Source organism: Ambystoma mexicanum, chromosome 1p, assembly GCF_040938575.1.
Source record: "Ambystoma mexicanum isolate Mex_15411 chromosome 1p, UKY_AmexF1_1, whole genome shotgun sequence".
Classification (NCBI taxonomy): Eukaryota; Metazoa; Chordata; class Amphibia; order Caudata; family Ambystomatidae; genus Ambystoma; species Ambystoma mexicanum.
In genome coordinates, this window is record NC_090921.1 from 274,505,636 (window position 1) to 274,533,098 (window position 27,463).

Sequence of the window (27,463 nt, forward strand, 5' to 3'; positions counted from 1 at the left end):
CCATTGCACTTATTGGTGTGGATGGACCAAGCGAGACGCGTACTCTAATCGAGTTCGGCCATTACAGCCGGTGCCATCATCGAGGTATCTGATAGTGGTTTGAGTGGCGTCTGTTTCACACCTCAAAGTACTCAGGTGCTGGATTTTTTCTTGGATACCCAAGAAGCTCTGCTGAACTGAGAAATCCAAGTCATAGATGACTGAGGGAAAATGAAGAGGTTTCTTGTGGGGCATGTATGTAACGCTCACCTGATTCCCGCAGAGGCGCCGGTCTTGACTGGGCGAATACCGTATCTTCAAAGGTGATGTGTAACACACGGTTGGCTCTTTGGGCTGGACCTCTGTGCACTGTATGTCTGACTCGAAGAGTAAGATGTCTGCAGATAGAAAATATGGGATTAATGAACTGGGGTTATTGGGTGTCTCTCTCTTCTTCCCCTTCTCTTCTCCTGTAGAACCCCAAAGGTTAACGCTCTCACCTTAGGTAAGTGAACGCCGAGCTCTCCATCTGCCTCGGGGCAGGGTGCCGTAACCAGTTTCTTCACTGGATAAGGGTGCAGGCCTCTTGACCTCAGAGGACTGCTGTCCGTCGTTTACTGCACGAACGGTAAGTTCCGAGTATTTCAAATGTCTTTAAAAGTCTTTTGTAATGATGTCTCTTGTTTTGCAGGGTTCCGGCGATGGCGGATGACGGGCTGAAGTGAGTTGAGGATGGAACCCGTGTGAGGAATAGAAGCGCCTGGAAGCACGTAAGTAAGCGCTTGTTGCCTGCTTCACGATGCGCACTAACTGTCCTTTTATCTTGCAGGTACAAGTTCGGAGCTGCTGAAGGGTGCCGGAATACCCACTGGGTTCGGCGTGGGAAGGAGTAATGGCACGTGAGTAATAAAGTTACCCAATGTCTTTAAACGCACCTTCTTTTGTCTTTCAGATGCGGGATGCAGCGCCGAAGGCCTCCGGAGCGTGCGAAGAGTTGGTAAGCTTTTGTCTTTCAGATGCCGGAATGCAGTGCGAAGACCTCCGGAGCACGCGAAGAGTAGGTAAGCCTTTGTCTTTCAGATGCCGGAATGCAGCGCGAGGCGTTGGTGACAGCCGATGGACCAGGTAAGAGAAGCGCTGTCACTGAAGAACGTAATGCTAACCTGTTCTTTCTTGTCTTTATAGGTGTTGCTGAAGACTGGATTCAGGATGGCAAGCCTTTTTCCCTTAGGCCCAGGATCAGATGCAGAAGACACGATGAGCGTTCTGCTGCAGACGATGCAGAATAACGCAAAGCAAGATTCATCCATCGGGTGTGGTTTAAATAGCCTCCTGTAGTGCTTAGGTGTCTCCTTCCACAGCCTCGCCTAGGTAAGAAAAGAGTTCCTGCTTTCCAGAAGAGTTCCAGTGTTCTGAACCTAGGGAGTGGCTCCTGCCCCACCCAATGGGAAAAGTAGTCCCAAACAGAAGAGGATTAGAGGCTCAACTGGCAGGTAAGTAAGCAGCATGGTCTGCTGCAGGTAAGTCCACCCAAGCATTATGAGCCCGGCGCTTCCAGCGCTGGGACTGGGCATATTTATGAGCCTGGTGCCACTGGCGCCAGGACAGGGTCCAAAAGGTCCCAATTGGGACTGGTTGGCACTCGGAACCTGGGTTATGGGTCTGCTTCCAAGGGAGTTGGGTAAGTCCTGACCTTTTGGAAGCAGAGATCATGACAATGTACCTGCGCATGCAAATATACCAGCGCAAAATCTTGAGTGTTCTTTTTGTGTTTATTGTTCGTTTTATAACTAGTATATGAATCAGCCATTCTTGGGCTGTTTGTTGTTGAAGGGGGTGGTGGTGAATTGAAGGCGTTTGCTTCGAAAATGGGGGCGTTCACAGATCCAAACATATTTTTGGATGGCAAGACACTTTTGGTTGGTAATTTTTTTACAAGTCTTACCACTCCTTAAGGTACCCACCATACTATGGATCTGGCCTATTCAATTGCCCCTAAGTTGAACACAGAGTAATCACGCACTCAGCAATATCACAATGTCAAGGGCAAGACTGTCTATAAAAGGCAATCCGGTGAGTGATACTTAAATTCCCCTGCAAAATTAACCAAGAGCATAATATTAATACTGATAGTTCAATGAGATTTTAAAGCGCACTTTGGGTTTCCTAGGCGCATTGATCGCTCAACATCTCATTAAGCGTTTCCGGGTGAGCTAAGGAGAGCCAAAAAGTCAGTTGCATTCCGCAACTGTGCGGCGAGACTGCGAGAAGGTTTGAGCGGTAAATGCAAACTAGAAGAAGAAAAATTGAATTCAGACAATAATTTTAGCAGTTCTGAGCATACAGAGCAGGCGTGCGAGCACTATGTACCCGCATCAAACAGTATCATTGTGCGAGGCCAAACAACTGATTTGTATAGGTTGGTACCACTCACCCAATCAAGGTACTTCCTATTTGTGTGTCAGAGCGGATAAGATAGTAATTTACACAATTGCAAATGCTCCTAATGGCGCCCTCGCACCCGCCGCACACACTAGCAGCCAAACAGAAGTACACTTGCAGTGCACTTCGGATGCGCGGGCACAGCACAATTGTAGGCCTGCTCGGAACAGAGTGGGTGGGACAAGCAAGGCAAATGGAGACGTTTGAGTTGGGTTGTCGGTGTTTCACCGCGTCTGATGCAGGGATGACTTCCTCTTGCGGACGGGAGGGATCAAGAGGTCCTACACAGCCAGCCAAACAGAAGTACACTTGCAGTGCACTTCGGGTGATGTGATAGTATCAAGTGGGACTTTGGGAGAATTGCAGCCTGTGAAGGGAGCGACAGGTGGAGCTGAGATGTTCCAGGCCTGTTCTGGGGAACTGGCCCGAACTAGCCAATTGTCTATGTAGGGGTAGACGTGAATCCACCCTCTCCCGAGACTCACTGCCACAACCGCCATTAGCTTGGTGAAAACCCTCGGGCGGAGGTCAACCCAAATGGCAGAACCTGAAAATGATGGAGCAGCCAACCCGAACCTCTGTTACAGTCTGTGCTTGTTTATTTTGTATTAATTTATTTGCATTTGTAAAGCGCACAACTGCCCTCGGTCACCGTGGCGCTGTTAAGAAGGCTTGCTTAGTTACATAAGTGCTTATGCGAACAATTATTTACAGGAGGTGCTAGCAAAGGCATACAGTTTGCCTGACCCCCTTTGGGAAGGCGGCTTCAACGCACATTACAGAAAGTCACAATATGTCGCACAGACATGATGCACAGCCCCTCTTGAAGGGTGGCTTCAGCATACAATGCAGAAAGTCAAAATATGTGGCACGGGCATGATATACAGCCCCGTCTTGAAAAGTGGCATCAGCCTAGGGTCAGTTTCTATTATAGTGGGCAAGGGGGGTTCACTCACTCAAATGCGACCAGCGAGAGGTGGTGAAGGGTTCACTCACTCAAAGACGACCAGCGGGATTGGGAGGGGTTCATTCACTCACAGGCGACCAGCAGGATTGGGAGGGGTTCATTCACTCACAGGCGACCAGCAGAATGGGGGGTGGGAGTTCACTCACAGGCGACAAGCGGGATGGGGGGTGGGAGTTCACTCACAGGCGACAAGCGGGATGGGGAGTGGGAGTTCACTCACAGGCGACAAGCGGGATGGGAGTTCATTCACAGGCGACAAGCGGGGTGGGAGTTCACTCACAGGCGACAAGTGGGATGGGGGGTGGGAGTTCACTCACAGGCGACAAGCGGAATGGGTTCACTTGCTCACAGGCAATTAGCGAGATGGGGGTTCACTCACAGGCGACAAGCGGGATGGGGTTCACTCACTCAGGTGACTAGCTTGATGGGGGGTTCACTCACAAGCGACCAGTGGGATGGAGTTTCACTCACAAGCGACCAGTTGGATGGGGTTTCACTCACTCAGGTGACTAGCGGGATGGGGTTGTTTCACTCACAAGCGACCAGTGGGATGGGGTTTCACTCACTCAGGTGTCTAGCGGGATGGGGGGGTTCACTCAGAGGCGACCAGCAGGATTGGGGGCAGGGGTTCACTCATAGGCAACCAGCAGATATAGGGGGTTCACTCACATGCATACCAGTGGGATGGGGGGTCACTAATACATTAAGTCAAGGGTACTTGCTGCAGCGTTCAGTGGTGGACAGGGCCTTTGTTGTGGGCCTTGGGTGGATGGCCGGCTCCGGCCTCCCAGTTGCTCTCATTGGCTTATCAAAGTTAAGTGCAACCAATGGAAGGGGGAATAGGGCTAAACAACAAGGCTGCAGTAATAGATGGTGAAAATACAGGCAACCATGTTGGAGGGCAGCCACACAATCAGGTGAAGTTCAGAAAGTACAGTAAAAGTCACAAAAGCAGAAGAGACGGGAAGTGCTGATCCTCCAGAGTCAATCCTCGGTATGCAGGATGTAAAGATCGTATTTACATGCATTCTTTCCCAAATAATGCTGCGCCTCGTGCGCTCAATACAAAACACTAGGCTTACCCCAGCAATTCCATGGGTGATGTAAATTGCCCCCATGAGGCAGGTGGAGAGCCCCAGCAACAGATTATCTGGGCCCAGGAGAAGGCAGGAGAAGAGGCAGAAAACAGTGATGGATCGGCACATGAAAGTAAGCATCCTGGAGCAACAATAATACCATACAATCCTGCAGCTGGAGAGCCTGAAGGATCTGGGAAAGGCCTACCATCTTGAACTTGTCCTTCCTGAGGAACTTGTTCAAGTCTCTCAAATCCAAGATGGGTTTCAATCCTCCGTCCTTCTTGGGGATTACAAAATATGGGGATTACCAACCCTTGTTCATCTCCGCTACAGGTACTGGTTCTATAGCACCTTTCTCCAGCAGGGTTAAAATCTCCTGCATGTAGAGCAGATCTAGAACTTTCAAAGAGCTGTTCCCCAGTGGATGACAGGTTTTTGCAGAAAGGTTAGCCAGTAACCTTGGCCAACTGTTTCCAATGCCCATGCATCTGAAGTAATAGCCTGCCATTTTGTCAGATGCTGTGACAACCTACCTCCTACTGCAGTCTTGTGAGTGAAGACCTCAAAGAGGTTTTAGAGAGGCTGTGACTGAAGCTAAGGAAACCACTGCGGTCCGAGTACTTCTTCCCCGTCCACCGCAGGGGAATCGCGTTTGTCCTCTTTGAGCTCGCTGTCCTCTGCCTCTTCCAAATGTGGAGTAATGGCAAAAGGACCTACCCTTCAGGGTGTACCTGTGGGGCAGTTTGCAGTTTGTCTTATTGCAGCTCCAAGAGATTTGGGACTAGAAGCAGAGTCGACCTCTGTGAGAACACCCGATGAAGAAACCGTGAACGAAGCTTGCTGCATCCTCCTGGACCTTCAAATTGCCTGAAGAAACCGTGAACGAAGCTTGCTGCATCCTCCTGGACCTTCAAATTGCCCGGTGAATCCCTGCTGCTGGGCTGAAACTCTTTTTTCTAATCGATAAGAGAAGCTCCGTAAGAGACAACTTCTCTTGGGTTAGTGGGACCAACTAACGCAGAGACTAACTCCACTGGACCTTCTTCCCCGATTGGCTGTACTTCGCTGCTGCAAGAACCGGGTACCAGGGGTCGAGAAATCCGTCGAGTGCAACATCTGCAATCCGGCCAGAAGCTGCAGGAGTCTCCCAAGGACCCTCCAGACACAGGACAACTAAAGCTCGAGTCCCCTCACCAGAGTGCAGGACTCAAGGAGTGAAGGAAGCCCAACCGGTATCGGAGATCCGCGGTGGTGCTTACCGAGCGCTGAAACAGTGAAGTGCCGCTGACCCGAAAAGAGCCTGTAGCTGCAGACGACCTCAAAATTGCGGCCGCAGGAGTCCTCCAGACGTCCTCCCTCTTGTCCCCACGACTGAGGCTCAGGAACCCAGATCTGCATCATTGTAACAGGACAGAATCTAGCTGGGCCGCTCTTCTTCAACCCAGAGGTACTGTTTAGAATTGTGGTACTTACCTCAGTGTCCTTTTAAGCTGTGCTCTCAGTTTAGACGTGCATTGAATTACCTTAAGAGTTGATTCTAACTCTGGTTTTCACAAGTGCAACAGAGATGTCTACAAAATTCTACTTTGTGCAAGACTTTTATTATCTAAGAAGTGCCTCAACTCCATGGACTGTGCGCCAACTGACTGTGGCTGTCCGGGCTCCCTGCAGACTCTTCTAGTCCATTGACTGATAGTTCTGTCCCTCATAGGTGGTAACTTTTGAAAACTTGCTTGACTTTCCCCTGGAGGAGCAAAAAGTAGAGCGGTGCTGCTGGAGGCTTCCATGGGAACGTGCTGTCTCTGTATCCGCTTTGATGGCCTGGAGGGACTCGACGACTTTCCCAAATAGGTTCTGTCAGTCGAAGGGCATGTCCAGCACCTTTGCGTGGACTTCCTGGCAGAAATTCGTAGCCTTGCAAGCCTAGCCGCTTAGCAAACCCATCTTAAACACTGATTACTGCCCATTGCCTCCTCTGCTCCCATACTCTCAAATCTAGCTGTGTTTAGGATTGTACTCAACGGTTCTGTTGGGCGTAGGCCTTCTCCCAATACGCAGGACTCGCAGATCTGGCCGTGTCTAGCAGTGCACTGAACCACTCAATTGTTCCTCAGATCTAGCTGCAATTAGTCTTTTTACTCAATTATACATTTACTGAGCTCTAACTGCACTTAGTATTGTACTCAATTACGCAACTGACTCTCAATCCTAGCTGTGTTTGGTATTGTACTCCATTGTTCTGCGAGGCATGGGCCTCTCTCCCACTGTGTGGGACCCTCACACCCATCTGTTTTCAGTCAATACCGAAAGCCAGGTCTCCCGCTGCCCATTGCCCTCAGGTCTGGGCACTGAATCATTACTCCCTAAAAACCCAAAACTCCTCTAGCTAACTAGGGGTCCCAAAACCAGCTACTTGAACGACCGCTCGATACCATTTAAAACATGCCCCCCCCCCCGTCTGGGGCCCAACTGAAGCGTCAAGCACTACCTGCCATTATTGATCATCCACAACGGTGAAACCAAGTCCCAACTGCATGCCAACATCCTTATGATCAATCACTACTCACCCTTGGAGGATCCTCGCTCTCTCACCAGGCACGGAAAACCTTGAATGGACCTACCAAAGAATATACGGAACACAAGAAACCACCTAGCATTTAGGAAACTGCTCAAATTCTGGCTCTTCACTGTGTAACTAGAAGACCACCCAGGAGAACGCCCACTCCCCTAAAACAAGGATGAATAAAGACACCGATCCCCACCACGAACAGAATCCAAGGAACGCAATACACAACAAACCACTAGACGTAATGAGACATAGCCACAAGAGAAGAGGACTTGAGACTGAGCACGCACACACAGTCCAAGACAGAAGCATTTAGACGACTCACCCATAGCCTCCCGGCCTGTACCACACCAGAAATTCCAACAGACCAATTCATAGATAGTAGGGAAGGAGGACATAGGGAAGGAGAACACCACAACTCCTGCTCCGACACTCAAGGAGGAGAAATAGGCACTCCACTCTCACTACACAGTTCATTAGAATACAGCACTATATATAGTTCATTAGAATACAACAGGGAGTGCGCCATGCAAAACCTCAATTGCTCTGATATGCATAGGCCTTCTCCCACTATAGAGGACCCCAAATCTAGCTGTGTTTTAGGATTGTACTGAATCATTCAATTGTTCCTCAAATCCACTATATATGATACTATACTCAATTGTTCCGTGGTGTGGGCTTCTCGCTCGGCCTAACAGAACTGTAAAAATGTGGCTGTTGTCGCACCATGCAGGATTCCCGAAATCTAGACATTCAGCTACACTGTGAAGACTATTTGCAAACATATAGCCCACTAACCAAAAAGCTCAAACTTTCTGCATACTTAACTCACTCAAACTCACAACCACCTCTCGCATCCCACAACCACCTCTCGCATCCCAAGCCGCATGCACTTCACCACACTGCAACACATAAGCCGCACCAACAGCACTCGAGGTCTCACATCGCTCCGATTCTCGCACCAAAGCTCAGTGCACGGTGTATACTGAGATGAGGCTGCCAACAGTACACCACTCCTCTCACTATTCTATTCCCTCTTCACCCTACTAACACATTCCCGCCTTCTCGTTTGCAGATCTGCCAGAGCGCCTTGGGACCAATTCCATTGGTGACGGTGCGCGGTACAAATACCTTTAAAATTTATTTCACAAGTTCATTGAGCAATGAAAATACCTTTTGTTTTGCAGGTTTTCGGAAAGCTGTAGATTAATTACCTTCGGACGATGCAGAGACTGCTGAGGAAATCTTTTGAATGAAGGCACTGCGACCACTAACAAGGACTGCTGTGAGGAAGATGCTGCGGCGGAACCTCTGACAAAAGATGCAGAGTTACGAAATAAACTGCTGACTGAGGAAACTCTTTGGAAAAACTTCGGTTGGGTAAGTCTTTACAACTAAAACAATGGAATTCTGTTGATTTTCTGTGGAAACTTATATCTGTTAACTTTGTTCTTCCTTTGACTGGTTCTGTCAGGAGATTGCTGGTAGCATTAACCCGCTGTCGGTAGAGAAGAGGCGAAGCAAGCACTCCAGCAGAGGCGGGGCTTAAGTAGCCCCCTCTGCAACAGGTGTATGTGCTGAGAGTTAACAATGGACTTGGCGGCAGCCTTGCCGAGTGTAGTAAAAACCAACGTAAGCACTACGTGAGCCTCTGGGTGCAATGCTATGAATGAGAAATGCCATTTGTGCTAGGCTTGAAGCCACTCTTGACCCCCTGACTGATATGAAGTTCCTTGCTTCCCTGGTATTTCTGAATGGGAACTGTGCTCTTTTGCTGGGATCATGACACTCGAACCTCCTCCCAGAGGGAGGACGCTCCTCCGACCAGCTGGTCCTGAATGAGGCTTGACCCTGCCCTGAGGCTGGGTCAGAGGCCTTGCTCGACTTGAGCCATACAGACAGTCTGCTGTATTGGTCTTGCTTGGTTTTCTTTGAAAAACCACATCACATCTCACATCTCATCTTTTTTCATTGGGTTTCGGATGCATGCAGTATAGGCATTTATGGTGTCGATCTTCCACGAAGACCTTTCTTAAACCACACTTTGCGCAGAGCTTGAAAAGGCTGCAGCCTTGCTTCTCCTCAGCCATGCTGAAATGGCACGAAGTAGGCCCATAGCTGGGCCTTTGCGAAACTTTGATGATCCGACGGTGGATGAAGATCTTCGCTAGTAGTGGAGCCCTGCTGCTCGTCTTTATCCTTTGTCGAAGCCGATGAAGCAAAAATCGGTCAAATGCGAACTATTTTGCGAAGAATTTACAAAAAAACACGAAAAATTGCAAAGAGCAACTTGAGGACTCCCAACACTGAAGCGTGTTGTAGAAATCGGAAGATCGCCAACAGGGGTGGAGCTTAGGGAGAGGACCGTCATTGGATGGGGGCAGTATGACCCAGAGGACAGCAATTGGCTTATCGGAGAAGAACAAGTAACTTATTTTACCTGGTAACGTTCTTTCGATAGGATGTTCCTCCGTCATTAATGTATTCCACATCTATGACATTAATGACCACAGCTGTGCTGCTTTGGAAAGCTTTCGGCGTAGGCGTCCTGCGTCGATGACGTCGACACGCTGTCCCTTGAGGGCCTCCGTCAAGGGTCGACGTCACCGGATGTTATATCTAGGACGCACGTAGCCTCAGTTGCAGTTTTTTCCCCAGAACGTGTGGCACCAATCTACTGCCAGTATGAGTGCAGAAAAGTAAACTGCAATCGCATAAGAAATTCTGTAGAGGGGCAGGCTGGCAGGGTTCGATGTGGAATATGTCGGAGAAACATCCCATCGAAAGAACTTTAGCTGGTAAGATAAGTAACTTCTTCGAGGGGATTGTGTCCTCCGACGTATTCCACATCTATGACAGACTCCCAAAACAGTACCAATGTATGGAGGTGGGAAAAGAATTTAGAATTTTAGAATGGCCAATCAAATTGCTGAATGGATGGAGTCCAAGGAATAGTGTTTCAAAGGTATGGAAAGAGGTATGGACAGAGACCCATGTGGCTGCTTCGTAAATATTGCGAATGGGAACACCCCTCTGTAGGGCAGTGGAGGCAGCCACACCCCTAGTAGAGTGAACCCGTAGGCCTACTGGAGGGTCCTTTCCCGCCAAACGTAAGACTCAGATAGTCAATATGATCCATCTGGACAAGGTCTGCTTGGAAACAGCCTGACCTAAACGCCTTCCAGCATAACCAACAAAGAGCTGATCGTCCATTCTGACCCGGGACATCCGTGAGAGGTAGAAACTCAAAGCTCTCCCAGGATCCAACCTACGGAGCCTCTCCTCTTCCTTGTCAGGATGTGGAGGAGGATAAAACGCTGGATGAATTTCCTTCTGATTCAAGTGGAATTCCGACACAACCTTCGGAAGAAAAGAAGGCCACACCCTAAGGACAACCCTGTCCTTATGGAACACAGTGAAGGGTGGTTTGGCGGAAAGTGCCTGCAACTCACTCATTCTGCGTGCCGAAGTAACCGTAACTAAAAATACAGTTTTAAAAAGGACAACAGTCGCAACAGACAAGAATGTAAGGGCTCAAATGGAGCTCCCATGAGGAACTTTAAAACCAAATTGAAATCCCATCCCGGCACCTGGAAAGGCGACAGTGGAACCATATTAGTTAGCCCTTTTAGAAGCAGAGATCAAGAGGGATCTTAAAATAAGAACATTCCTCAGACAAGCGGTTAAATATGGACAGCGCCACCAGGTAACCCTTAATGGTACCTACTCGCAGGCCCTTGTGGGCTAAAGAAAACAAAAAAAAGACGAAACCAAAAGGAATGGAACATTGGAATGGATCCAAATTCTGAACCTCTCCATCGGCAACGGTACAGAGTTTTCAATGCAGCGTTCTGGCTGAAAGCAACACCTCCATCACGTCTTCGGGGAGGTCCCAATCCTTATACCTCAACCTTTCAGATACCAAGCGTGAAGGCCGAGGGACTTGACCTCTGGATGGAGAACTTGACCCCCCCTCCCGTGAGTGCAGATCGTCTCGGTAGGGAACACAGCATGGAGGGCAGATGGACATGTCGAGAAGGTCCGGGTACCACGCTCTCCTGGCCCATGCCGGAGCAATGAGGATCATCCATGAACCGAACCTCCGTAACCTCTGCAACACTTGCGGAATGACAGTGACTGGAGGGAACACGTACAGCAGTGGGAAGGACCACTCCACTACGAATGCGTCCCCTAAGGCTCATCTTGGAGGAAATTCCCACGAGCAGAATCTCTCGCACTTCCGGTTGACACTGGCGGTGAAGAGATCCACTGATCCCCAAAGGGCGAAGATCTCCAAAAGAACTTCCTGAGCCAGCTCCCACTCGTGAGAGACTGTGCTCTGTCTGCTCAGAGCATCCGCCGCCCTGTTTTCGTCTCCGGCCAGATGGACTGCCGAGATCGAAATCTTCTACTGGATGGCCCAGAGCTGCATTGCCTCCCTGCACAACGGGAGTGACCCCCCCCTTTTTGTTGAGGTAGTGCATGGCCACTGTGTTGTCCGTCATAATCGGGACATTTTTGCCGCGCACAGATGGCAGAAAAGCCTTCAGGGCTAGCCTGACAGCCCACAGCTCTAACAGATTGATATGGCGTCTGGACTCTGACAGACCAACGGCCGCTGGCTGTCAGCTCGTTGGCATGAGCTCCCCAACCCGTGAGGGATGGGTCCCTCACGATCGTCACCTCCGGCCACGATTGCCAAAATGGAGCACCATTCATCAGATTGCCTTCAACGGCGCACCACAGAAGATCCTATGCAACCGAGGGCAGACTCCGACATCCTGCCTGAGAACTGACCACTTCATCTTGAGAGCCCACTGCAGATATCTCATTCGGAGCCTGGCCTCTGGCACCAGGAAAATGCAGGATGCCATGAGGCCGAGGAACCTCAAGAACTCGAACGCCGGGAGACTCTGGGCACGTTCAAACATGTCCACCATCTGCAGAATGTGATGAGCCCTCACCTGGGGAGGCGAACACAGCCCCAGGGATGTGTGGAGCACTGCTCCGATGTACTGAGCCGCTGGGTAGGTGTCAAATGTGACATCTTTAAATTGAGGGAGAAACCCAGCTTGTGAAAGGAGTGGCAGGTGACGGAAAGATGATCCAGGGCTTTTCGGGAGACCGTGCCCTGATCAACCAATCGTCCAGGTAGGGATAGACGTGAATCCCCTTTTCCTGAGATACGCTGCCACCACCACCATCAGATTGGTGAAGACCCTCGGGCGGAGGTCAATCCGAACGGCAGGACCTGAAACTGAAAATGCGAGCTGACAACCGCGAACCTCAGGTACTTCCTGTGCTTTGGATGAATCGGTACGTGAAAGTAAGCATCCTTGAGGTCTAGAGACACCAACCAATCTTGTAGTTGAAGGGCCTGGAGGACTTGAGAAAGTTACCATCTTGAACTTGTCCTTCCTGAAGACCTTGTTTAGCCCCTGCAAGTCCATGATGGGTCTCAATTCACCGTCTTTTTTCGGGATCTTTTTCAGTCTTGTTCCTCTCTGCTACAGGCACCAGTTTTATGGCACCTTGTTCCAGCAGGGATAGGATTTCCTGTGCAAGGAGCAGATCCGGACGCTTCAAAGAGCTTTCCCGGTGGATTGTCGTGATGCCTCTGCCGAAAGGGGAGACAGTAGCCATGGGCTATGATCTCCTGAACCCACACATCTGAAGTAATGGCACGCCATTCTCCAAGATGCTGCGCCAACCGGCGAACCATGGGACCTGCCCTCATGACTGAGCAGATGCAGCAGTGCCTGAGGTCAAAGAGGCAACTGCCCGAGCGGCTTTGGCACCTTGAGTACCTTGCTTTCCACCTCTGGTACTCCTACGGTGACCCCTTTGACTGGCAGCTCCTTTCGATCTACCAAAGGAAGAGTAGTACCGAAAGGAACCTCCCCTCCATTGCTGTCCCCTAGGACAAAAATGCGGAGGTTGATGTACTGCCGCGATCAAAGGCTTTGCTGCAGCTTTGGAGGTCTGCAACACCTCAAGGCTCTCGTCGGCCTTGCTGCCAAAAAGATGGACACCATCAAAGGGCATGTTGAGAAGCCAGGATTGCACATCAGGAGCAAACCCCGACTTCCGCAACCAGGCAAACCTGCGTATTACAGTGCTCGCAGCCATGGACCGGCTGACACAGACTGCCACGTCCAGCCCCAACTGAACGGATTCACACATGGCATCTTTGCCATCTTGCACTTTGGCTAGAAAACCATCCCGTTCTTCCCCTTCAGGAATATGCTCAGCCGCCAAAGATACACAATTCCACAGTGTGTGAGTGAATCTTGCCAGAGCACAAACAGAGTTGGCTGCCTTTAAAGCCATACCCCCCCAATAAGAAAATACCTTCCTCGCCCAACCATCACAGCGCTTATCGTCCCTATCAGGAGGGATCATAGGTACGCAGCCTGCTTCGCTGGGGCTGTAGCCGCCTGCACCACCAAATTCTCCAGAGTAGGGTGCGTTGACAAGTAGCAGGGGTCACCACTGGCTGGACGGTATTTTATCAGAAGCGACTTATTCACTGCCAGGAGACTCTCCGGAGCAGTCCAAGCTGCCGCCACCCTTCTTTGCAAAGCCATATGAAATGACAACACCAGATAAGTGGGTGGACCTTGGTCCAGGATGTCCGTCAGATCATCCTGAAGAAAATCAACAGATGGAGCAGACCACCCCAAGTACTCAGTCACCCTCGACATGAGACGCCTATACGAGGATTCGGCATGCGTACCAGGCTCAGGCCTGCCAAACTCAACGTCCGGAGAGGTGTCAAGACCATTGGTGTCATGTAAGGGCCGACGGTCTTCCGTTTGACTGTGACCAGACAACAGGTAATCAGGAACCTCAGGAGGAACAACTCTCTCATCAGATCCTTCTTCCACCTCAGAAATATAATCGAAAGGCTGGAATAAATCCAATCTGGATGGCAGAGAAGGGCTCAAAAACAGGCCTCACAGACTTATAGGGAGCCTTCCTTTGAGTTTCCGCAGCCCTCAGGGGCACCTCTGGCAAATTTTCCTCAAAAGGGGTCGATGGAATCGGCGTCGATCGAGGTGCCGATGACTTCGACAACTGCTTCGAGGCCGAAGCCCCGAGAGTGTCCTTCGACGGCCTTGGCACCAATGGCATCGATGACTTCTTTGAAGCGAGAGCCGCGAGAGTGTCCCTCGACGGACACGGCGCCGACGGCGTCAATGCCTTCTTAGAAGGCCTCACAGATTCCGACAGTCTCGGCGGCATCAAAGACCGGGACCTGGCACCGATATGGCGATCAACCTTGTCCAATCGGGATCTCGTCGGCTCCCGATGATCGCGCCGACCGCCTGAGCCCGAAGGCGTGCGAGTGGCGGCCCTAGCTCGTTCCTTGCCAGTTTCTCTCAAAGGCACCGACGGAACGGTGCCTTGCGATTCGAAAATCGCCATCATCTGCTGGTGGAATGCGTCCCATTCGGCCAGCGAAGAATACTTGGTGGGACAACTCACCCGCCGTCTGGCGGGGTCCTCCGACGAGGAATCCGAACGGTGACAGCGTTTCCGAGAGTGCCTAGAAGAGGCAGAGGAATGGCGGGACCCACTCCGAGACCGAGACCCCCTGGACTTACGCCTACGCGGAGAGTCGCCCCTCGAGTCGTCAGTCGAAAACCCAGCAGATTTCGACTTTCAGGTTTTAGAAACCCTACCTACCGATAATTTCTTCTTCCGCTCCCGCAAGACCTTCGATGTCAGGGACTAGCAGTCATCGCAGTCTGTGGCGTGGCTTGGCTTTTGCCAAGGCACCAGAGGTAGACGTCGTGCGGGTCCGTGATGGACATTTTGGAACCGCAGTCCTGACACTTTATACGCCAAAAAAGTTTTCAGAAGCAGCACAGCTAATGGTCATTACTGTTGTCATAGATGTGGAATACGTCGGAGGACACAATCCCCTTGAAATACAGTTTAGAAGTGAAAGTGAAACTGTTTCTTTTACCAAGGATTCCCTGCCTGACAGGGAATATTCATGAGCATGTGAATCCATGCCAGACCCCATGCTGGACGAAAGTCCTGTTAAGTTGTTTTAATCCTTTTCAAGATAGTCTGACGTTTGTTGGCAGACCTACCTTGCCAAGTGGGGTATCAGTTTCTTAATGTACCTTGGTGGGCTTCTTGCATTAGCCCACTAAGGTTCTACTTTGTGTGTGAGCTCTGGGGAAAATGTTGTCCACACTCGCTCTTCATTACTCCAGGGGCAAGTTTGTTGCTGGGCAGATTCTGAAAGGCTGGCTGTCCACTATTCGACATCCACTTTCAGTTTGAGTGTTGTAAGATTCCATATTGGAGGCATGGGGTCACCCCATCCCGAATTCTGTGTATAAGGAGATGAGTGGAACAAGGGAGACCTCTGCAAAGTGCGTTCCTCCCTCTGAATGGTGTGGCCGGGGGTGGGGATTGTGGTTGGGGGATGGAAAAATGCACGTAGCTGATTTAAGACCCATAAACTCCCCATTCCCCCCCACTTATTTTGCTCTTCACTAATTCCCTTCATTGTCCTGCATTCCTCTAGCAGAGTTGGCTCTCTTAAGCTACTCATTGTTGATTCTCAGGAACCTTTTTTAGGGCACCTAAAGACTCAGAACTGCTGTTCCTGTGGTGCATCAAGACGAATGTTAGATTCAGCTGACTGAACAGAGCACATTTCTGGCTGGGCAACATTTTGTGTTCGTTTAAAGCAACCATCAATTCAGTAAAGCAGCACATTAGAGTTTTATAAAGCCCTAAACAAATAATTCCATTCTGGAAGCAGCATGTTTCAAAGGAAAAGGCAAGTATCTGGTAGGTGTCCCAGAGCAGAAACAGCCTTCCAAACAGTTCCCTGTACACAGGCCACCGCGAGATGAAAGAAGACATACCTTAAGGTGGAATTGCCAAAAGGTGGGGGTTTGTCTTTTTCCACCTGGGATTGTTGTACTCCACTAAAGTTCCAACTCTCACTTTGTCTGCAAAACTCCAGAGCAGAACGCATAAATAGAAAGTGTTAGACGAACAGTACTGTATGTCCATTTATTTGCTAGTTGAAGGTAGCATTGCAGTGGACAGAAAGGAAGCATGAAAGGCTGTTTGGCTGAATATGTTCCATGATCCCGATTCTTTCTAACCTCAGTGAAATAAGGCAGCTCTCCACAACAGGTATAGATTTACTTGGTTATTTAGTAACACGAGATAACTAGCAGCAACCCCCGCCCCCTATCTCCAATTATCTTGGCACCCATTCCCAACTGACCGGATTCCAGGATAAACATTCCACCCCACATTCCAGTACGCCAATATTCGAAATTAGAAGATGCTAAACCAGCATATAGAGCACAATACAACATCTCTCTGCCTCAACTATGTACAATTGGTTTTACATGCATGTGGTTTAAATTCTTTTAATTGCGTGTGATCGGTGCCACTGCCCATATTCTAAACCTGCCCTCCACGCGCTCTCACCGCACCTCTCAACGCTTCCATCACTAGCACCGGGTCAGAGTACAACAACTCCCCCCTTCTTTCCTCACCACCCCTTTCTTAATCTGTCTACCAATCTCCCACACACACCTCAAGTCTCTCCCACTCACTCCTCTCAGTCACCTTCCTCACCACATATCTTTCTTTCTCGCCAATGCCGCCTCACCTTCTCCACAACACAATCAGTCTCTCTAGCCCTCCTGAGCCAGGTAGGAGATACCTTGGTATTTGCCTTCCTACTCCTCATTAGCTCAAATGGACTTGCTTCTGTAGCAGAATGGGGTGCCATATGCAACGCATTCAGCCTCTCCCCTCATGGCAAACTTTTTATCCATTCCACACACTTCTGCCATTCTGACTGCCTCCATCAAACATCCATTTACTCTCTCCACTGCAGCATCCCCTTCGGGATGATAGGCCACCATTCACGCTTCACGCAACAATGCTTGAAATATTCAGCAAAACAGCCTCCTACAAATTGCCTGCCGTTATCAGTCAAAACGGAATTGGGTATACCCGCTCGCTCTAATACACCCTAAAGAAATTAAACCACAGCACTCCCTGTAGTTTCAGACAGAATCTTAAACTTTGTCCATCGCGGAAACAGATCCACTAGGACCAAAAAGAACTTCCCACGACCACCTCCAAGCTCGACCGGGCCCAAAATGTACAAGGCCAGGTCACTCCACACCTTCACTGGCACATCCACTTTCATCATTGGCTCCCAAACGGGTTACTACACATTTACCCAATTTCTCACACAATACATTACCCCAGGATCTTTCCTACATCACTATCAAATCCTGACTGCCAGTACTCAGACCTCAACAAAACCTTGGTTTTGGCAATAACTCCTCTGCAAATTCTTTGGGACAACACCCTGGTCCTATCGAAACTGTCTCTGATACTCAACTCTGATAAGACATCCCAAAATCTCCTTTCTTCATTGCTCAATCACTTTTCGGGACAACCTTGTGACAAATCCAATCATTCTTGCGAGCCCACTCTCTTCTCTCACAGTCCTACACCATTCTTCTAGAGACACTACTCCATCCCGAGGCAAAAATACATTATCTGTCACTACTGAATCCTCCATATCAATTACACCACCCAACCTGGACAAATGATCCGCCAAAACATCTTCCTTTCCTGGTATGACCACCATCACAAATTTGTGTCCCTGCAATCTGGTCACTCATCCAGCGATTCTCCTAGACACCTTGTCAACCACCCACCCCCCCAAACCTCCTGGTCTTTAAAGATCACCTTAATTGGCTTATGGTCCGACTTTATGGTAAACTCTGCTCTCCAAACAAAATTTCAAAATGTCTCAACTGCCCAGGGACATGCAAGAGCGTCCTCATTGATAACAGAGTAGTTTCTTTCCGCCCCTCTCAAGATCCTTGAATCAGGAGTGATCACTTGTTCTAATCCATCCTCACCAACTTGTGCCAAGACGGCAGCAGCCCACAATCACAGGCATCCACCGTAATGACATATCTCCTGGTATTAAATTGGGCAAGTGGCTTTGCCAAATCAATTTTGTTTTAATTTGCACAAACTCTTCCTCCCACTCCTCATCCCATACAAACTACTCCTCTTTATAAAAGACTTCTCATTCTACCACATATCGGCAAATGTCTGATAAAATTCAATAATTCCCAGAAATCACCTCAGTTCACCCTTGTCCTTTGGCAAAGGCACCTTCTTTATTGCATCAACCATGTCACTTTTGGGCCTCATTCCTTGACCTGAGATTGCGTGTCCCAAATACTCCACAACATCTTTCCTAAAAATGCACTTCTCTGTTCTTGAAGTGATAACTCTTTCAAAACGTCTAACACTCTCAACGTTTCCTCATGCTCCTTTAGCGTCTCTCCACACATCAAAATATCATCCTGGAAACGGTGCACTCTCCGCATTCCCTACAATAAAATACCCATCTTTTGAAAAAATGATGACGCCGAGACCAGTCCAAATGGAATCCGGCGGAACTGAAAGACACTGACTAATAAAAGCGGTCAACTTCTTTGACTCAATTTGATGGTAGGCCGACGACATGTCTAATTTTGAGACATACTTTGCTTTTCCCACCTTCGCTAGCATCTGTCATGTTAGGCAGGGGATTTTTCTCCACAACACCACTTGAGTTCTCGTAAATATATGCAGAGCCTCAACTCACCGCCATTCAACACTTCTTGCCTTCTCCATCAGACCGGACATATCAGTTTCTCTAGTTCCATTCTTAGCTAGTCTCTCATAACGAGGGAACTGACCGCAACTTTGCTGCAACCGGGACACTTCCTTCCTTAAGCACAATTTTGTGTCTCATACATTTCACACGGCCAATATTCTTCATGAACACACTGGGATATTGCTCAACAACATTAACACCCCTTCTTACATTCAACACTTGTTCAACAGTGTTGTCAAGTCTTATTCCTGATCCTTTCTGCTGCTTCACCCCAGAAGTGTTTCAACATACATTTTGCTGCTTGCTCGTATGCCTTTAAAATTTAGATTTACAACAAAAGATCTGAGGACATCAATCTTTCCTAAATTATACCCACCTGTCTTGAAGTCACGGGGCAATATCTCTCTTAATTGTGCACCCACATTTATTTATTGTGCATTTGTTAAGCGCTTATACAAGTGAATTGTGTTTCAAAGCGCCCACAGGGCAGCAGGGAGGGAAATGGCACAAAATGTCGCCCTCACAATTGCGACAGCCGAAATACCAGACTTTTATTTTTAAACACCCCCCTTTACACCACATATATATGTGGGGGTGTATGGGGAAGTATAGTAATATGGTGGGATGCGAGGAGTCTCTCCCCCCACATATCTAAAGTGGTTTTAATTAAAACAAATCTATTTTCTTTTTAAAGTCAGCATTTTCGGCTGTTGCAATTATATGTGGTCACAGTGATCACATAGATCCCGCAGGGAGGGAACATGGGATTGAAAACCATGTATATACTAGAGGATAAAGTGTAACCTACTAGTCCTTATGAGCATCTAGAGCATACAAGTGCAGAGAGAGAAGAAGGAAGCGGAAGTGGAGGGTAAGTGCTTTTTGCCCCAGAATCTGCCATCACCCCCAATATTGTAATTGGAGAATGCTCAACCAGCATAGAGAGAGCACAATACAACACATACTATAATCTGTTGTGAGGAGATTCTACCAAGTACCCCCTCCCAGCACCCACTTTAAATATATTATTTGGACATGATCTTATTGGTGACTCTTCTCAAACGTTATGCTATACTATGTTATGTGTAGCATGAAACCTACTGCAATGCTTTACTTTGTGGTGACGCAATTATCTTATGTATGGAATGCTATGCTAGGTTTGGTATATGGTGCCATAGTTTGCTATGCCACGTTACTCTAAATTGCTGGAACATGCGAGCAAGTTTGGTCAGATCAATTTATCGCACGTCATCTTACACCACCTAATCCCCCCCAAACCATTCAGATTCTAAAAGGTGCCCTTCAGGCTTCTTTTCAAAAGACCGACACCATTCATCCACTCCCCTTCCAGGCTGTGAATCCAATATTGCATCATAAAGGTGTTACAAAACACCAATAACTACATAAATGTGTTGTAGCTGAATTTGCGGTATAGGCTTGCGTGATTGAAGGTTGTGGATCCTATGTGAGGGTATTCTAAATTAGGGGTGTGCGCATTTTGGTGCTTGAAATCAAGAGCTGTTCCCATAATGTAATGTGTTGCTGATAAGTATGTTATAAGGGTTTATGAGTAGGTGCACCATTTCTGTTCCAGAACCTACCCCATCCTGCCATAAGCTTTGCTGTATCCGGGATCAATGGAGATGGCTCGCTCACAGTCACGGACGGCCCCCATGTAGTTGCCCAGCTTGCTGTAGGCTGCAGCCCTGTTAGAAGAGATAAAAACAATTAGGACCTGCCTAATCCTATGGAGAAAACAAATGTTTTGATTTCTATCGAGTGTAGCTAAGGCTTGTATGTATACTGTAACACAATTAGCTCTCTTGGCACCTTCGCATCTGTAGCACCAATTCTGTTACTTAAAAAATGTACACCTTGGAGTTTGAGATCTCCGATTTGAAATAGGCGAAGATTTGAAATGAACAATTTGGGTGATAAATCCATGGATTCTTTATCTATGGTGTTAAGGAGGTAAAGATCATGTCCTAGGAGCACCTGTTGCAGGTGTAAGGGTTCTGGTCCATCCACCCTTCAGAAAAGTAAAGAAATGCCTTGTCCAACAGCCTTTGCATACTGTGTCTATACATCATTAACCTTGTGTCGGTGACTGACAGTGATCGCACAGAGAGCATGATGTGTGGTGGAGGTGGCAACAGATCCTGTTCTCCACAGAAAAGCGTCACATGTGGACGACAGTATCAATATGTAAAAATAATAGTCCAGCCACAGTATAACAGCCCAACAATTAGCAGACAGAAATAATGGAGACACACACACTGAGAAAATCACCCTAAAATAAATGACTAGGTTTGGGCAAATGCAGCATTTTTTTATTACAGTAGTAAGTGGGTGTCCTAATAAAGTTCACCTTTGAGCATCATAAAATTGGTCATATACTTTAAGTCCAACTGCTAAAACAGATTTACATTTCTATCTTGGCTCATCTGGTCCTGCCCCCCCTCACCCCAACACGCACTGCTCCCCCCTCTCCTGCACCAGTCTGCGCACTTGCACGATGTGAATGTACCATGCCTTGAAGATCTACCTGTTTTTCCCGGTCTCTCCTCCTTGCATGGTTCCGCCTCAATGCACTTTGAAAAACTGCACTCTCGTCAGACCCATTTGCTGTTATCTACACTGTTAATTATACTTATGCACTTGTGCCATGCACTTACTCTGCTTAGTGTAGACGTGTATCATTCTGAATGACATTTTCTCCTTGTTCCCTCCCTCCTTGAGCACTTTGAAACACTTGCTTTGTGTATAGGTGGTTTGCTAATAAACAATACCATACCATTTACCATTACCATGGACTTCTCTAATGTTTAAATACATTTTCTTGGGTGAACTACTTGTCCAAGAATAGTAAGATGACCACTGTCTTATTTACCTGGTATTTTGTGGATCCAGCCCACACAACTATGTGGAGTGCTGGAGGGTTACTTTAACCCACTCATGTAGAATTCTGTAACACTAACTGAACTGAATGGCGGGTGGCAGTGGTTTCTTTGTTACTACCTTGTGTCATGTATCTGCAGGCTGAATCCTCAGCTGCAGTACAGCAGCCAAGGGTGAACATTTTCCCAAAATAACCCACCTTTTCCCCCTGCCTGTTAGGCAGAAACCTGTGCAGTTCCCTTAGGGACCACTGCAAAAGGCTTAGGACTACAGGTGTTGGCAGTAAACCCAATTGGTAGCAGTCTACCACCCATATTTACCTGGTAGCTGTGGCTGAGCAGCCAGACTTCTCTCAAGAAGAGAGAGACAGTATATAAAGTATACAAGATAGGTACTAAAATACAGTAGCACAAGCAAACACTGACCGGAGCTTGGGTATAAAAGTATATAATTATTTAAAAACACACTTTGTAATATACACTAACACTAATATGGCAAGCAAGTTCAAACACAGTCACAATTAATATATATACATCCCTGATTACTTATTGAACAAGTCTTAGTTACAATACCACTTATTTTCAGACAGAGGTGAGTGCTTAACCTAAGATGGCACTCCAATAAGTTAGTTAAAAAGGGAGGGGGAAAAAGGCAGAATTAGGAAGATACACAATACCAACACTTTAAGAGAACCCAGAGCATGTCAGAAAAGGCAGAGTCTACTGAGGAGCAAGAGAGTCATAGGCCAGGACCACTCTTGGAGAGAGCAAGGCGGAATGTGTCCAAGATCACACAGTTGAATAGTACATTAATGAGTCTTTGCAGATAGTTCAAAAAGGGTTGGATCTAGTCAGGAAAAGTTAGTTAGCAGGTCCCAAGTCACCCCAGGATAGAAAGTCAAGGATTTACGGGACACCTTGAACAGTCTGTTGCAAGGGAGACCAGGCGGGACACAGTACCTGAAATGGCGAGAAAGCTCCAGCGGGGGCAGTTGTTCCTGGTGGCGGGTGCAAGTCGGTACTTCGTCCAGGGGTAGAGGAGATCTCAACATGGAGGAAAGCTGGAGGTTGTTGCACTGCCAGGGAAGAAACCAGCCGCGGAGTTGCCCGGTTAAAAGGTACTACCCTTTTATTTGCAGTAGTGGTGAAGCGCGGCTATCCAGCTGCCGGGGTGCTTGGCACAGGCGATTCGACCGCAAGACGATCCAGGAAGGCGAAAAGAGGGCATACTGGTTATCCCCACCAGTTCAGAGGAAGAAGACTCTCCGGGATGAAGACTTTCTCTGTCATTGGGAAGTGGTGAGACGGTTCAGCAGGGCTCCACCGGTGGTGTCGTCGTTGCAGGTTGGCTCAGCTTCCCCCTCTTCGTATTCTTTGGTCCTGTGGCGACTTCTGAAGTTCCAGTCCCCAAAGCCCTGCTTTTATGCAGAAAACCCCCATTCATCAGTCCTAGCTGTCACTCAAACATGCTAAGTGGTGAGCCGGGCGGCTCACCACTGGGCCAATCACACAAGAGTGCGACTTCAGTTGCCGAGGCAGCTCAGTCCAGGGTGCCTAAACCCCTGCCCCCCCTCCCACACATCCTGTAGACCCAGACAGTGTGGCACCACTTTTGGAGGCTTCTGTGTAGAAGCCTGCCAAAAAGTGGAACAAACGGCTCGACTTGGGTTGGAGTTAGAGGCGAACACAAACGCCATTTTTAAAACAGAGTCCTGGCAAAAAGACCCAACCGGGAAATAAATATTAAATAAATAACCCGGCGGTATCTTTAACATTGTACCAAAAAAAGTGGTGCGTTTAAAATGAATGGGAAAATCCCATAGGAAATACTCCGGTGGAATATTTCGCGTGGTAACCACTGCCACCAGCCAGAAACTCGAAGGGGGACTGCACAGTGCCCCCTCGAAAAACAGACCGAGGGGCAATCTAATTACCCCTACCAGTACTTCCACAAGCACAATATGATGGTTTGTACTGGTTCTGTTCACAATTTAAGACTTTACTAGTCAATGGTGACTTTACATGCCCTGGGAGACAGTAGTAAGTCCCAGGGTATGGAGTCTATGTTTGGGGGTCACTATGACACCCCTGTGTTACTTCACTGAGGGTGCTGGGTAACACTTACCAAAAATACATGAAATCCTATGGAGTAAAGGACCCCATAGCCCATAAAACACATTAGAAAAAGTCAAAGGATATCTCAAATCATGTCTAAGAGTGGGAGAAAAAGAGTCTCACTCTTAGCAGTGAAAGGGGCCCCTAGGGGTCCCTCGTGCTATGGAAACAAGGCAATAACCATACACGAAAAGATGCACCAGACATGAGGTTCAAATTCCCAATGCTAGGGTTTATTGCAAGCAAAAGATTAGTATCAATTGGCCAATTCTGATCTCACGCCCCGCGAGTTTCCTAGACCTCGAGGGACGCAAGAGAGCGAATTACGTACATCAGTTACATATATACAAAATGCATATCATACAATCAGCAAAGTCATGTTCAACACCCCTCTTTATTAAGTTCCTTTGAACTCGGGATGACGATGGACATATCCGACGAGTATGACGATTATGACATTTTCGATGTCTATTCTAGTAACAATGTGCAATTAGAAAGTGCGGAGGCATCTTTTAGTTGTTGAACAGAACAGGGTGGTTCTGTTCTTGGAAGCAAGCTGAGCACGGGGGAAGAGCCACATTCCAAGCTTTGCTATCTATGAGGTACTTTTCATGTCCTGGGAGCCGACACGTTCTAAAGGGTTTTGCGAAGGGGGGCTGTAAGAAAAGCATAATTCAAGCCTTTAGCTGTATTATTCTAACATATTCTACCATCGTACGAGACTGGCTGGCAGCTGTGAAGTGATTAATTGCCCTGCAGCTCTCTCCCAAGGCTACAGAGAGGGAGCGTGGGCATTCCTCTGTGGGCTACTCATGAGGAGTTTCAACAAACTCTTCAGTCCCACGACCTTGTCCTTTCATATTCAGACAACAATGTTAACAGTTGAGCAGAGTAAGCAGCATCCGCAAGAATTGCAAGCTGCAAAGCAGTTTTTAGACAGAAAGCAATGAGCAATGGTTAACAAGCAAAATGGCGATTCTTGCTACATTTAAAATGGCCGCTCGTTGGTCAAGCATAGCAGTTTATATTTCTATAATTCGGTGCATAAGACGGTTACGTCCATCATTCAAATGAAGGGTATTCATTTTTCCAGATTGACAAACCCTCCTTTTGGCCGTATGCCAAAGGTCTTATTTATTCATTGTATCCTCTAATGAGGATAAGTCTGGGGTATCTACGTCTGAATCATCATCATTAATGTCTATCGCCATGAATTGTTTTACTGTTTTTCTTTCCTCAGTGTCTGTTATTTCGGCCATGCGTTTGTTTTCCTCTCGACACCTTGTGCATACATCCCTTAGTACATCCATCAGTTATTACAGTGCACACTATTGGTAAGCATTGTATGCAACAGCAGCATGTTATGAATATCCCGAGTACCATCATTAGTATCGAAATTAACTTCCATCCCCAAAACCGCAATAATCCCCAAAACCAGGATCCTATCCCCCCCAACCCCCTTCTTCAGTAGAGAGTGTGGAACTTATGACATGTAATTTCCGGATCGCTTTAAATATCATAGGGGAGTAGTCATCTATATACACAGCATGCAGTTTTTACGAGTTTGCAAACTCCCCCACGATCAAAAATTATAATATCGAGAGCCATCCTGTTTTGAAGTGCCATTAGTCTTATTCCTTTTTCTTCTAACGTCATATTCAATAAAATATCTGTTGTGGAATCTATTGTTTTTTGTAATATTACAGACAGTTTTCTTATATTGTAAGAATTTTCTATTTGGGACAAGAACGGTATAAAGGATTTTGCTATATCCATTGCTATCATTCCATCCTCGCTACTCCTTTGAGTTCTACCTTTTGTTAGTTTGGCTACTTCTGCTGTCTCCAAGAGGAACACTCCTGGAAACAGTAGACCTAGGTAGCATGTACCTCCCCAGTTTCTAGGTAACCATGGATATGATTTTTCTCCACATATAAAGTAAACAGGGTCTCCTACGTACAGGGGTTCTATTTCCTGTTTTAAAACCACTGTGTTCAGGCAGTTGCTAAACATTCCTACTTTATAGGAACCCTTTTTCTGTAGACATAGGGGAGCAGTTTTGGGGCTGTGATCCACTGTATAGGCAGGGGGCACAGCATCTTTGTTCCATTCATCCCTCATTCGAAATGTCATTACTGATGTTTTTTTCTGCTGGCGGGGTTGGTCTATTTTGCCTTTGTAATCTATCTAGTCTTGTTATTTTTCGTGTATTCTTTCTCATGGGTTCTAGTGCAAACACGCAAGCTTTTTGGAATATGGAACAAGCCACAGGTCTCATGATCACTTCCTCAAATTCATTCATATTGGTCTCATCTAGCTGACCCGTATTACTCTTGTTCCATTTCCCAAAGAACATTGCACTTAATGTTACCTCACATGAATAAATCAATGGCAACGGTTGTACATACCAACCTATCCCTTTCCCACCGTGCTGTGGTAAATGGGCGCAAACTCAGCAATCTTTTTTCTTTAAAACCGCATGGGTCATGTTCATGATGAGCAACAATGTATTGTTGCTGTATCCTTCTCTATGTCTCTCTTCCATTGGGGGCAAAGTACCAGTGATTACATGAACTGGGCTTTCAGTAGCTGCTTTTGGCAAAAGTGTTTCTAATGGGTGTACGTACTCCAGGAACCATAGTGTAATAGCTGTTATTGTTGGTGCTATCATTCTTAAGAAACATAGGACCAATGTCCAAATCAGTACCTTATTCCTTTTACCACGCTTTTTCCCTAAATTTACAGTCTCTAAATCTATTATCTTTTCAGCAGGGGTGCAGGAGGAAGCTGAAACCGGTCTTGACTTGTTCTTAATCGTCCTTCTTGCTGGAAAAGTTTGTCACGAATGTCTCTCGTTCTTGATGGCAGAAAAGTTCAATGAAAAATGTCACAGTTCAATTCTGCCAGCCTTTTCACAGCCTGGATCATTTATCCACTCCGAGCAAGATTAGTTCTTTCTCCCACTGCTCAGACGATTTCCGGACAGTTCTTTATTGATAGAGTACTATGTGCATCCAGCTTGTCCCGCTGTGGCTTAGGACACATGCACTTTCATAAGCGCACAGAGGAGCCATGAGTCTTGAATTGTCCGACTTGCAAAATTCTCACACTTCTCTCCTCTACGCCCCTGGTTCCTACTCTGTCCGTGAGTGGAACCAAAGGCAAAAAGAAAAGCACCAAAGATCTGTTGATCACTTTGCCTGTCGAGGCCACAAATTATACCGATTCACTCCTGGTATTTTATGATCCGTGAATAGTGCCGTTGCATTTCCAGTATCAGGCTCAGTGTCAGACTGTGGCACAATGATGGGTAGCTATGAGCGCCGTGGCAATGATGTAGTTTCTTTCTTTGGCTTTGGTGCATTTGCAGGAACTGGTGGGCGCCAAAGGGGTACACGCGTTGTTTCTGCTCGTGTTTGCCATGCAGGGTTTGTGTCGGTCGGCAGTGATGTTGTTTCTGCTGAGCAACGTTGGGGCACTTTTCGCCCTTTCCCCTTACTGGCAGCCTCCTCAGGCTCTGTTTCGAGTTTCACTTCTCGTTTGCGCTTTGTTTCAACTTTCACTTCTCGCTCAGGCTGATGCTGTGGCACTGGACTCGCAACAGTTTCTTTCGTTTCCGAGAACGTTTCCTTTCTCTGGTCGTCGGAAGATGTCAGCAGTCCATGGAATCTTTTGGCATGTGTCGCGTGGATCCATGCCTTCCGGATGGCCGTCTGCGTTGCCAAAAGTACTTGA

The 27,463-nt window shown here is 47.6% G+C and overlaps 1 protein-coding gene across 7 annotated transcripts in view; it reads right to left on the bottom strand.

Annotated features, from left to right (window-relative positions):
• SGTA (small glutamine rich tetratricopeptide repeat co-chaperone alpha) overlaps positions 1 to 27,463 on the bottom strand; it is a 728,086-nt gene that overhangs the window by 322,713 nt on the left and 377,910 nt on the right. For all 7 annotated transcript variants that reach the window (XM_069646646.1, XM_069646641.1, XM_069646636.1 and 4 more), the window contains exon 6: positions 20,318 to 20,422. In XM_069646646.1, the coding sequence (XP_069502747.1) occupies positions 20,318 to 20,422 (105 nt within the window). The remainder of the gene's footprint in view (positions 1 to 20,317; positions 20,423 to 27,463) is intronic.